This window comes from Amblyraja radiata, chromosome 14 (genome assembly GCF_010909765.2).
Source record: "Amblyraja radiata isolate CabotCenter1 chromosome 14, sAmbRad1.1.pri, whole genome shotgun sequence".
In the NCBI taxonomy this organism is placed as follows: Eukaryota; Metazoa; Chordata; class Chondrichthyes; order Rajiformes; family Rajidae; genus Amblyraja; species Amblyraja radiata.
The window spans coordinates 35,072,606-35,086,575 of NC_045969.1; the positions used below are offsets into that span (position 1 = coordinate 35,072,606).

Genomic DNA, 13,970 nt, shown 5'->3' on the forward strand with positions numbered 1-13,970 from the left:
CCAAAGACATGCAGGACTTTAGGTTAATTGACCTCTGTAAAATGCCCCAGCGAGTAGGATGCAAAACTGAGATAACAGGGAACTAGTGTATGGGTAATCGTTGGTCGGCATGGTCTCAGTGGGCCGAATGGCCTGTTTACATGCTGTATCTCTAAAACTAAAGATTGATCAGCACTCTGAGTGCTGTCCTCAATATCATGTCACACCAGTGGCAGAAATTAACCCTTGAAATCTCAAGTTTTTCAAGTGTCGCTGGTACCAATATGGACTAAACTCCCGCCTGTCCATCCTTCCTACTCAGTTGATTACACAGCTGGTTCGATACTTTTAACACAATACCAAGAAAGTAACAACCCATAGGTAGACACAAAATACCGGAGTAACTCAGCAGGACAGGCAGCTTCTCTGGAGAGAAGGAATGGGTGACATTTCAAGTCGAGACCCTTCTTCAGATTGACCAAAGTAACAAACCATCCTGGAAAAACATCCATGGTTTCAAAATACCCTGTCTGTCTCCCTAACTATTGAATCACTTGCCCCCTTTACAGCTGCCATAGACTTTGCACTCACTACTCTTCAAAAGATGATTAAAAAATAAATTAAATACCACCATGTGACTTGCTTCAGTTTATTTTTAGTTTGCAAGTTGGGCTCAGATCAACAAAAGGCTTGGGCCTTTAGTAGATCCGATTTCCTCTTTTCATAAAGCTAAGCCTAAAATATATTCAGTAATAACCTAATCAAATACAACTTAAAACTCTCTTAAAGCTTCGGGTGATTGTAAAAGAGAATCACACAAAAGTGCATTTAATTTGAGTGACCTAACAAAATGGATGCAGGAGATTGCTGTCATATTAATACATATCTCCATCATCCTCTATAGAGCTATACATTTGGAGAAAATGATCACATTTTAAATATTCAATATACATATTTTACAACACACTTGGATCTACAAAGGGGATGACAGGTCTGGATGGACTTTTAAAAAATTTCCGTACTTCGATATTTTGACAAGTTAACTTCATAAAGAGCTTTAAATTGATTGCCTTCTCAGAGAGGCAGAGACACAGCACAGAACCAGATTCTTAGCCCACTGAGTCTGTGCTGACCATCTCAAAGAGCTGTTTAGACAGGTCCTACATTAATCACATTGTTTTGCCCAGCCTTTTCAATAGGGATTGCACCTGTGCAGATCAGTGGTAAACAACCTTCAGACCAACCTGAAAGTGGGAAGTGAAGTGATTGCGTAGCAAGAAGCAGCTTGTGACTGCGCGAGGCCACTCCACCTTTGTGACTTGGTTACAGCAGACTGCAAGCACTCCTTGTCCATCTGGCACTTCTGATCTTTCCAGACACAATCAAAATAAATTCTCAGGGGGCTTTTGCTGGCGAGTACTTGAACAAAAAGCACTCCTTCCAAATCTCTAGCTTAATTCCTTAATATGGTTCTTCGCAAAATCTACATTAAACTTGTAAAAATATTACACATTATTACTTTGACTATGTACATTATTTTTCTTCCTTCAGCATACATTTCAAAGATAGAATAAAATTGAGTCCACAACATGATAAGACATATCTCAGCCAAAGTTCAATTCTCAAGCTGTGGCAAGTCACATTCTGCTATGTCATACTGGAGGCATTCATGTGCCATTAATTCTTCACGTCTTCATTGCTTTGATTTGATCTGGTGAATTAATAACAGAAAAATCAATAATCTTGATGCATAAAGATAACAGCACTTCATTTTCCTATTATGATCAGCAGACATCCACCATAATCAATTGTGTAGCATCTATGAAATGGGGATAAGAAAAAAAAATTTGAATGTTATTCAGAGCACACCTGACCAGAATATTGCTGGGACTAAAGGGCCTGTCCCACTTGAGCGTCATTTCCTCGACATGCTAAAAATTGGTTGGTGCGTCGTGACGTGCACAAGGTGCGTGGTGAGGCAGGGTGGGGTATGCAATGACGCGCGGCGCCCCAGGATTTTGTGAGGCTCAAAATCCTCGCGCGCCACCTGCGTGACATATCCCTTGCGCACGCTGACGTACTGATGGCGTACACTGGCGTACGTGTAGCGCCTGGTGACGCATGATTACGCAGTGACGCACGAATGTTGCCTATGCTAATTTATTATGCGTCACCGTGCGTCAACATCCGTAACCATGCGCCGCCCATACGCCGTCAGCGCATCATTTGCGCGTCATTTGAGTGCCGCACCACGTGACCACTCGGGTATAAAGCGCTCGTAGTTTTGAAACATTTTCACCATATTATCTTTGATTTTCACTGGGAAAATCCTTGCCACGGAGATCGGACTAGGTACCAGCGACATCGCAAATGGCTCCCAAAGGGGGCAGGGCCCTCAGGGGCACTTGGTGCACGACTGTTGTACTGCTAGATGATTTTCGCGTGACTGTCGTGCGTTAGTCACTCCCGGCCTGTCGCATAAATGACGCGCAAATGGCGCCCAAGTAGGACAGGCCCTTTAGGCTAAGCTCATCAGTGAAACAAATCTATCAGATATTAAATCTGGCTCACTGAAGTTTATTATACTTTAAAAAATATGCTTAATTAATTGGGTAGAAAATATGCTTTAATAGAAGCTGTAAAAATTAGTAAATGATAATTAAAAACATAACTATAGACTAGGAGGCGTTTTCAAACATTAATGGGTAGTGTTGGACGCAAGCAAATAAGTGTTTTCCACATCCAGAGTGAATTCTGATGAAAGGATTTTGAACTGAAATGTTGATCCTGTTTCACTTTCTATAGCTACTGCCTGGACAACCTAGTATTTCCAGCATTTTCTTTTTTGTCATATTTCAGATTTCTAATATTTGCATTCTTTTTCTATTTCAAGCTTTGATGTTTATCTGGTTACAATAATATACATGCCCTGGAAATGCTCGCAGTACTGAGTGGGCATCCTAGAGTCTAAGTCATACTGTACCGAAACAGGACATTCGACCCAAATGGTCCATGCTGGCCAATATGACCCACCTAAGTTCACATTTCCCTCTAAACCAAGGGTTCCAACCTGAGGTAAATTTACCCCCGAGGGTTAATTTCACCTAGCCAGGGGGTAAATTTGTTGATTCTGGATTTGTTAAAAACAGTATTTTTAAATTTCCCCTTGTCGGTTGCTTTATTATGGTAGAAGTGTAAACTCAAATTACTGAACAAAACAGGGTGGGGGTAAATTTACATTAGAAAATTTGCCGGGGGTAAACGGGACGAAAAAGGTTGGCAACCCCTGCTCTAAACCTTTCCTATTTGTGTACCTGTCCAAGTGTCTTTTAAAAGCTGTTACAGTACCTACCTCCTCTGGTAGCTCGTTCTATATACCCACCGCCCTCTGAGTGATACTATTTAGCTTTAGGTTAATTATTGTCATGTGTACTAAGATACAATGAAAAGCCTTGTTTTGCATTTGATCAAATATAACTTGTATAAATGCAACCAAGTCAAACTCAAATACAATAGATACATTAAGGGGGAAGATACAGGATGCAGAATATAGCTTTCAGCTTTAGTAGTAGCAGTCTCAACTACCTCCACTGGCAGCTTGTTCCATATACCCACCACCCTCCAAGTGAAAAGGTTGCCCCTTAGATTCATATTAAATCTTGCTCCTCTCATCTTAAATCTATGTCTCTGGTGTTTGATTCTCCTACCCTGGGTAAAAGACTGTACTCCCCTCATACACCTCTGTAAGATCACCCACCTGCGCTCCAAGGAATAAAGTCCTAGCCTGCCCAATCTCTTTCCTAATAAAGAAGATAGACCCAAAGTGGTGGAGTAACTCAGTGGGTCAGGACCCTTCTTCAGACCTCTCATCTTAAACCTATGTTTGAAGAAGGTCTGAAGAAGGGTCCCAACCCTAAACGTCATCCATCATTTTTATTCAGAGATGTTGCCTGACCCGCTGAGTTACTGCAGCTTAATGACATCGTTGCTATAGCAGGGTGACAAAAACTGAACACAATACTTCACATGAAGCATTCAGTTAGAAGGCTTGATACCAAAATTAGCACCATGTCACAAGAAAGGGCAGAGTTCCTTTTTTCCCCTATGATCTCCTATGATCAATGCTCCTTTTCCCAGGGGCTGAAGTTTTACAGCAATAGGCGCTGCAGGCAGCCATATCACATGGTTAGAAAACTATCATTTAAATTCATAAGATATTTTATCCAGTGAACCATATTTGAGTTATTGTAATCAAATTCTCAAATAATACATTTAAAGAATTTCTATGCACAATTTCATTTATTCTAATTATAGTCAAATATTTGTTTTGATTTTACAGGTTAAATAATGCAAAAATATGTTTCATCAAAGCAAAGTTCGTATAACTTGTAGATATCCAGAAATACTTTTCCTTGTTTCTTAAAAGATACAAGAAAGAATTCTGTTTTTCTTTGTTTTAAGCATTTTTATTATACTTTAAAAGTGGCTTCAGGCATTTCCCTCACTGCTTCCCTGCCTTGAGAAGATCACTTGATTTAGAAGTCAGGTTCTTTAAAGGCACTGTATCTTCCAAGATGGTTTTCAATTTCACTGTAGATTATACAATAGATGTATATTTCACTAAACATCTTAGGAATAGTCAGGGATAAATCTGTAGTTATATATTCTAAGAGCCATTTAAAAATATAGGATGGTACAAATGACATCTGACACTTAAAATAAGAATCTTAAATGAACATTAATTTTCATGTTATTTTATCTTTCAAACAAAATGCACTAATTGCTTGCCCTATTAATAAAAAGTTCTGAATCAACTCATCTTCAAATTTGAGAAACTATGTAAGATTTAAACATATTATTAAACCACAGAATTATTAAGGCAGAGAATGAAACAATTTGAATTACTTAATCATGCCAGTTCTCCACAGTGCAATTCATTTTCCATTCCCATCTTCACCAGAGCTTTTCAATCATCTTCCCACAAGTATCTATCTATTTCTCTTTTGAAAACCTGCATTGGCAGTTTCCATTACTGATGCAGGCAAAGGTTCTCACGACATTAACATCTCTGCATATATATTGTTTTTGCAGATCTTGTTTGCCCATTATTTTGAATCTATGTCTTGGTCCTTGCAAACATCACTAATAAGAACAGCTTCCCCTTATTTACCCAATCTAAACCCATTTTATTTTTCCATCAATTCTACATTTTATCTTTTTCGCTCCATAAACCAAAGAACAAGCCAAGTTTCTCTATTCTAAACCTATAGCTAAAATTCTTAACATCAATAAATTTAAAATACATCAAGAAACATCAAAATAAGTTTTATACTTTTTTTTGTAGAAATTTATCCCAATTACCCTTAATCCAATTTATTACATTTTTTATTTTAACATGCATTTTCAAAAAAAAAAAAATGGAGAAAAAATGTCCAGCTGATACAGGAGGGTTATGGTCTGAGTGCAGGTAGATGGGACTAGGGGAAAATAAGTGTTCGGCACGGACTTGAAGGGCCGAGATGGCCTGTTTTCCGTGCTGTAATTGTTATATGGCTATAACATTAACATAGGTTTCCTCTAGGTGCTCTGGTTCCTCACACAGACCCAAAAATGTGTGGATTTGTAGGGTAATGGGCCTCTGTAAATTGCTCCAGGTGAGTAGGGAGTGGATGCAACAGTGAGATAATATAGAAATAGAGTGAACAGGTTATTATCGGTGGGCTGAAGGGCCCGTTTCTATGCTGTATCTCTAAACTACAAAGTAATCAGAGTGCAGCTTTACTACACTCAAGAAGCTTGATACTATCCCGAATCTCGATTAGCAGCCCTTGCTAAGTATTAGCACTAAGCATTCATTTCACATTGAATAATACAAAATAGCTGCAGTGCGTAAAATCTGCACACAATGTCAGGAGGACACTCCAACAGGATCTCCTAAACCCACAAACCAGTATTAACAACAAGTTAAGCAGCCAACATATCTTCACTTGTACATCATCCTCAAAGTCCATGAGTTTGACCGCAAAATATAGTGTTGATTCTTCATTATTACTGGTCAGAATCCTGGAAAACCCTACCCAATTATAGTTTTGGAACATCTTCATCCATGATATTAAAGGTTGACAAGCATCACCTCCTTCTTAAAGGGAATTAGGATTGGTCAATAATTGTTTGTTTTGTTCAAGTCCTATAAAAGTATAAAAATACTATATTTGCTCTGAAGGTCAGCATTACTTTTCTGACTGGGTGGAAATGCTTTCAGTCGCTTTGGTTTATATTATTGTTCCCTTATCTTGCATTATTGATGCATGTCTTTTCAGTGGGACCACAAATGGAATTACTGACACGAGTTATGTGGAATAGCAAAAATCCGAATACAGTGCTTCCAGCATGATCTGGTCTGGATGCAGAACACAAAAAGAAAATGCAGACAAAGTTCTGAAATAAATGCATGTAGTTTACAATCCAAGAAGTTTAAAAAGCACTCTATGTGGAAAAATGTTAAAAGTAAAATTGGAGAGCTACCGTTTACCTTGGAGCCAATCAACACCTTCCTGTAATCCTTCGCCTTTTAAAGCATCACTGGCACTGAAAAGGGATTAAAATCACTATCAGATGCTAAATCCATGAACCGTTTGCATACATAATTCAAAAACTGACATACACATTACTGACCACATCACTGAAGGTACGTTTGTTCAAGGCGTTACAGGAAAACACATCATAAAGTCTGCACTAGATCATAACAGGAAGTCTTGTATTATTGGAACATATTATTAAAATAGAAAATAATCAAAAACATCCTTATAATATCCTGACGTGCAAGTTTGGTGGCTTCTGATTTTAGATTATCTAGATTAGGGATGAAAACTGGAAGTGGAGTGGGGGCAGGACAAAGTGACAGGTGGATATGGGTGAAGGGGGGCTTGAAGTGGCTGATGGTTGGATAAAAGCCAGAGATGAAAAAATGAAGCATTCACAAAGATTTGTGAACACTTTGCAGAAAGATTTTCCTCAGAAGTATCTGACTTTATATTAAAAGTATTCTGAAGATTTTAGGACAAGATTATGATTTGCAAATTTTCTTTAAAATATTAGTAATGGGTAGAGGGTTTTCTCTAATCCTTTAAACAAGTTGAGGTTATTCATAACTTTAGAAGAAACTACAGCTAAACATAAACCACAATGCCATTAATTCAATATTATTTGGCTGTCAGATTCAAAACGACAGTCCATTTGAATTTTTGTGTGCAATTTACAGGAATCAATATAAATGAAAATGTGTAAAATAATTATATTCTCGCTGTGGACACTACCATACATTGTAAGAGTGACAGGATTTATATCCTGTGCTGACATCTGCTGGTGAAGCATCGATCCTGTGTTACATTGGCAGGTTCAATTTAAAATATGTCTGACCCTTAATTGTGGCATTTACTTTAAATGTCAAATATCCTTAGGGCATTTTAGCACAAGACTTGATTTAACACCAGATGCCTTTTTAATTATAGACCAGGAGTAATACAGCTTAATACATAATTCATCAAACATTCTATGAACAGTAATTTTCAAAGCAGCATTATATTGATTGAGAATCAAACAACTTTAAATATATACGCTGCAGTTCTACTTACCAAATATGCCAAGCCTTATCTTTGATGTTTTCTAAACGCAACATCTGAGAAACTTTAACTGATGACAAAGCGTCTCTGAGGTCCATCTTATTCGCAAAAAACAGAATTGGAATTCGTCTATGTTTAATGTCTGAAAGAAAAACACCACACCTGTTACATTTAGTAAAGTGACAATTTGCTTTCTTCAAACTGCATACAATGAATAGGTGAACTTTTCATCTGATAATCATGACATAATTGTGAGGTTACTCAGGATACAATACCACACTAACAGAGTATTTATATTATTGGTGTACAAACATTTTATGCTGACTGCAAATGCTTCAATAGACAACCATAGCCATGTCAAATCAGACGGTAAGAGTCATAATTTTGTCACCTAACACCCTGCATTTTATTTTTAACGACCACATTACACAATCAGATCCTCCACAATTATTGCATTGCTGGGACATGTATAGATAAGTAGAGAAAAAGATGCTGGTATGCATATTGTTCCTTGCTGTTTGTGTCTATGTCAGATTGTCATCCTATAAACTGCTTTAGTTGTTTAAGGGCCTGAACAGCATTATTTATTGAACACTTAATTTTTTAAACTTTCGTTATCTTTATGTAATATTAAAAATTCTAAATATTTACATACCCGATGTACCTTCACAAAAAAGCACTGCATGTCAGTAAGTTATGAAAAGATTCAGAACAGAATCAAACCCAAGCACAAGGTCATCTGTCATGTGCTGTGTGTGTGTGTGATACCCGTGTTTGATTCTGAAATTTGTTATCATTGAAATCAATAAATAAAAATTTTGCATCCCAACCAAGCTTCTAACACAAGCATAATGTGGTGCCCAAAATATTTCTATTCCTAAAGATTGGCAACAAGTGTTCTGACATGTTTTGCAATGGAATGGAGAGACGGCTGATTAATAATAATCCAGAATTTTATGTAAATTAATAATTATTTCATTTCCAAATTTACTTCAAGAAATGGTTAGACTTCAGTGTCCCGTCTAAGTTGCCACTGCAACATTCAGCATAAATAGCAACCTATTCAGCTTTAAACAAAAGTGCTGGAATAACTCAGTGGGTCACAATACTGCCTGATTCGCAGTTAAGCACTTTGTGTCTATTTTTGTAAACCAGCATCTGCAGTTTCTTGCTTCTAAACTATTCAGTTGGATGGGAAAGGTTGGGGGGGGGGATATGGGCAACATGCGAGCAGGTAGGGCATCCAGGTCAGCATGGGCAAGTTGGACTGTAAGGTCCCTTTTCCATGCTGTGTGACTACAGTACAGGAGATATAGCAATTGTACTTAATCCTGTCGTCTCCCAGAGTACACAAGCAGAAGAAACAAAATTACATGTATGCAAAGAAGGAAGCTTTGACATTTTCGTTTCTTAATTAATAGGCTTCAGTTTCTTTTAGTTTAGGCTGGCATGGTTTTATTGCTGTCATGAAAAAGGAGTAATATTTCTTGAAAATAAACTGAGAACAGAATCAAAGTCCAATGATCTTACCTGGATGATTAAGAAGCGTGTCAAGTTCTTCTTTTGCAACCACCATCCTCAACTTGTCACTGCTATCAATAACAAAAATGATGGCCTGGCCTTCCCTGAAGTGACCACAAAGAGATATGATACTGTGCTCAGCAGCACTGTGCAGACTGTATAACTTTAACGATGTTACACAAATGCTGTATGTGCAGTAAAAATGCTCTTATGCAGCACTATAGAATTGTAAGCCAAAACTAATTTTATCTACCTTAAACACAGCACTTCTATACAGTCAAGTCATACAGTCGTGATATTCAAAATAACTAAGAACAGTTTCTATCCAAGTTAAATAACAAAACTACAAATCCTTTTCTCCTTTACATTCTAACTTTGGCTTAATGGCACCTTTTCAAGTGCAAAGATTTTCATTCAATTTGGGCAGATTTAAATGAGCCTCATACTCTGAGGTTCGCTTAGTATCCAATTCAAATCTATCCCACAACCAATATTTTGAACAATAGCTACTGTAGCAATACACAGTAATATTTGTATCAATTTTGGGCAACATAGTGGCGCCGCTGGTAGAGCTGCTACCTTACAGCATCAGAGACCCGGGTTTGATCCTCACTGGAGGTGCTAGCATGCTGTACTGAGTCTGAAGAAGGGTCTTGACCCGAAACGTCACCCATTCTCTCCCAGAGTTATTCCAGCGTTTTGTGTCTATCTCTAAACTAAAATCGGACTCCTTCACAATGTTTTCATGCAGCAACCATCTTAAATGATTTCTCTACTGTAAACCTTGGCAACTCAATATCAAAGATACGATTAGAGACCTAATTAAAATACGTAATGAAAATATCAGAGCGCTGACTTGGTGTTCCAAAAAAAATGAAAACCACATGGCCGCTTTGAAAAATAAAAACATACGTAGGACAAACCATGACTTGAATGATGGATGTATAGCAATGTCAACTAAAACTGACAAATTGTTTTATCGAGAGTTTCATATCGCACTGGGATCATTATTGGCATTGTGAGTGAACAGAAGCAAGTAATTCCTGCTCAAAATCAATTGTCTCTGCCTAACATGCTGTGTGCTTGGAAATATTACTAGTGCTGTCCTTTAACAAATAAAGTTGCTAATTAACCTAATTTCTATTTTTTCTGTTTAGAATAGTAAAAAGTGAAAGTTCTAAATAAAACAATAATTATCAGTTTAATACTGATTAAAATGAAACACAGTTCTAAACCGAAACAAATATTTTGACTGGCTCTAAATTGGAATTTTCATTGCCAACGTTTAAATCAATTTTGAGAGAAAGTTTTCAATTTTGTTTCAAGAGTCTTATCAGAATTACAGATGTTTATATTCTAGGAATACAAATCCATTGAAATCAGTGTAATTTTACACTTTTTGACCCATGTTCTAATTCAAGGTGATCAAATATGCTTTAATATAAATTGAGCTTGCTTGTGTTTGGCAGGCCCAGCACGTCCGCTCCGACCAGCTATCAACCCATACAGTGGCACTATCCTACACACTAGGGACAATTTACAATTTTGACCAAATCCAATAAGTGAGTTCGGTATTCTGACTGCGCATACCCAGGTCATAGGTCACTCGCGATAAGCATTCAAGGCAGCTGTGCTACTGCGTTGTGTGCAGGCCTGCGTTTTATCCGTGGTCAGGGTAGGGCCAGGGTCTCCCTCGCTGCGTGCGCTGATGAGTTGCTGCTGGGCCATCCCCGTCTCCTCCCCGGTTTCCCGTCCCTGTCTTGGGGCGGCAGGAAGTGTCCGGGGTGGCCCTGGACTGGCGGGGCGCTGGCGGCCCCGGGCTTGCAACCGGCGCAGGAGGAAGCGCTGGCTCCAGCTCGGCTCTGCCTCTCCCGCCGGGTTGGCTGGCAGCCCTGAACTGACGGGGTGCCGGCCCGGAGCAGTGGCAGTCCCGGACTTGCAGTCGGCGCGGAGTCCCGGACTTGCAGTCCAGCTGAGTTGCTGCAGCGCTTTGTGTGTATCCCCATTGATTGCTGGTGCTCGGCTTTCGCCGGCGCCTGGGGGGTTGGCCGGCGGCCGCTGGGTGGGGCGGGGGGTGCGGCTGACGGTCCCCTGCCCGTCGGGGAGCGGTTCCTCGGGAGTTGGCGCTTCTTCTCTGTGCTGGCTGTGGGCCTGTGGGCCGCTGCTCCGGGCCGGTGTCCCGTCGGCCCGGGGTCGCCCTGGACGTCTCCGGCTGCCCCCCCCCGGGTGGGGATGGGATACTTGGGCGGGACGTCCAGTGGCAGTTCGGTAACGCTTTTGGCGCTGGGGACCTGGGTTCGATCCTGGCTGCGGATGAGGCGCGGGTCTGTGTGCGCGCAGCTGCCATGAATGTCTCTCCGCCGGTCCAGTCTCTCCCCGTCTCCCACTCGCATCAGCCCCCTCTCTCACTGTTACACCCCGCTCTCCCGCTACCTGGCACCCCCGGTTCCTCAGATTAAATATATTTTTACACATAAATTATGAATAAAGATACGAATTTTTCAGTTTATACAGCCAGCGCTTCGTTCGCTTTTTCTTTATCGCGAATGACCTTTGACAAATCCCACGATTCCTTGCATTTTTCAGAATACCGAACTTGCTTATTAACTTACAAAATTGCACGTCTTTGGAATGTGGGAGGAAACCGGAGCACCTAGAGAACGTTACAGGGAGAACGTACAAACTTCCTACAGACAGCACCCCTAGTCATGATCATACTGGGATATCTGGTGCAGTATGGCAACAACTCTACCATTATGCCGCATTATTACTATAATGCTTGTTTCTATTCAAAACAATGTCCATGCATGATGTGTGGGATGCACATGTGGATTTTTGGATGTTGGTAAATGGACACACAAGGGTTTGTTGGATACATGGAACAGTCCTTGGTCCAGGATTATTCTGGACCACTCTCGCAACCCTTTTTTGATGCATGGATGAGAGTCACATCCTGCAAGATGTGCCTCTCACAAGACATACAAGACATGAAGATGTCAACACTCTGCTGCCGATTTCCACCTGCTCTCATATTTATGTGGTCCATCCCTGACACTTCACCATTTTGCTCTTAGGGGATAGAACCAACATCTTTTACACCACACCCACAAACCCAGCCATCCACCCAGCCTCCTGCAAGGGCACCATTCCCTTTTCTTCATCTCCGCCATACTAGTACCAATGGTAAGGCTTTCTACTGTGGTGCCTCAACTGCATTTCCTCTTTTCTCCAAAACATCTGTTCTTACCCCTCCTTCACCAGGGCAGAACAAAGAAGGAGTTCCATCCAGCCTACCAGCCATTGCATTCAGTATATATTGCGCTTCGCTATTTCCGCCATCTTTAACACAATACCATCACCGGTCATGTCATCCCCATCCCTTTTGCATTCCGCAAGGACTGCTCAAGGGATCACAGAGGGGGAGCAAAGAGAGAGGGTCTCACAGAAATCCTGTTGGAGAAAGGAGAATAACTTCTTCAAAGTAGATATACTTTGAAGCGATTTCACAGTGGAGCGATAGGGGACTGGCACGTGCTCCAAAGGGTGGCAGAGTAAATAGTTACGGTTAAGAAGCCAGGCAGATGAACAGGCAAATGATGGAGGGATTTAGGTCAAATGCAGGCAGATGAGATCATGTTAAATTAATTGGCAGAGACATTGAGGGCCAAAGGACCTGTACAGCTGTACTGTTCTAAGGCCCATTGTCATTATCCACACACATAAAAATACTGGACTAGATTGCAGATAGAAGTTTAGTTTCAGACTGTATCTTTGTTCCTAATAATAATAATAATAATAATATTGAAATAACATTAAATTTGATTCCCAAACAATCCATTTATTGCAGAAGAAAATGTTTGGTCAGTTGTTTCAATTACTTCTTGAGAATTATGCAAATATAACAGATTTTTTTGTTCGCATCACTTACTTATAATAATGTTCCCATAAGTTCCGATATCTTCCCTGGCCAGACATATCAAACACGGTAAAAGACAGGCTGGGGAAGAGGAAGAAAGGAGACACAAGTGTCAAGAACATGCCTGCACACCTGTAAACCCAATGTCGTACTACAATCCCACAATCGATTCACCTAGAAAACACACAAATGGATAGTTTCTGTTTATCTAGTGAAAAATCTAGACATTTGTGTTGACAAAAATAATGGGAAAATGTTTCAGGGGTAACTGGATTAACAATCTGCTCAAATAACAGCTGGAATAAATTTATGGAAACCATCTGAATACGCCCTTATACCAAGCTAAATGTTATTTTATAACTGTAAGCTGGCAAATGATTTCACACCACTCTACAGATGCAGATACCATTTACTTAATTTCAGAGAATACATGTACCCTGAAAAATACAATAACAATCAGCAAAGTGCCTTTTAAGATTCTGTTGCTTATTATTCATCTTGACTATTGGCCAATCAGAGAACATCAAGCTTGTGTATGGACTTTAGAACTAAAGATATGTGCTATAGCAAATTTTGATAGCACAATCCTCATTAATTTAACTTCCAAACTCCATTGAATTGACTGACCGCGTTCATTTGTTAAGAAAATCAATGTTGACAGAATGAGAATGTATTTCGAGCATATTTGTTATACTTTGGGATTTGCAGTAAAAATGTTTGCGTGCTCAATGCTGTAAACAAATAAAAACAACCATATGTACAAACGTAGGAACAAGAATATGCAGATGCTGGTTTACTAATTAACAAAATGCTTAAGCAACTCAGCAGGTCAGGCAGTATCTCTGGAGATCATAAATAGGTGACATTTTAGGTTGAGACCCTCCTCCAGACACTTCAGTTATTTTGTATCTTTCAACCTTATGTACAGTTCA

General features: G+C 39.7%; 1 protein-coding gene across 2 annotated transcripts in view; it reads right to left on the reverse strand.

Annotated features, from left to right (window-relative positions):
* Nucleotides 1-614: 614 nt before the first annotated feature.
* arl6 (ADP ribosylation factor like GTPase 6) overlaps nt 615-13,970 on the reverse strand; it is a 29,929-nt gene continuing 16,573 nt past the window's right edge. For both annotated transcript variants that reach the window (XM_033033135.1, XM_033033134.1), the window contains exons 4-8: nt 13,051-13,119; nt 9,132-9,226; nt 7,614-7,743; nt 6,512-6,567; nt 615-1,690 (exon numbers count right to left, since the gene is read on the reverse strand). In XM_033033135.1, coding sequence (XP_032889026.1) covers nt 1,665-1,690; nt 6,512-6,567; nt 7,614-7,743; nt 9,132-9,226; nt 13,051-13,119 — 376 coding nt within the window. In that variant the 3' untranslated portion in view covers nt 615-1,664. The remainder of the gene's footprint in view (nt 1,691-6,511; nt 6,568-7,613; nt 7,744-9,131; nt 9,227-13,050; nt 13,120-13,970) is intronic.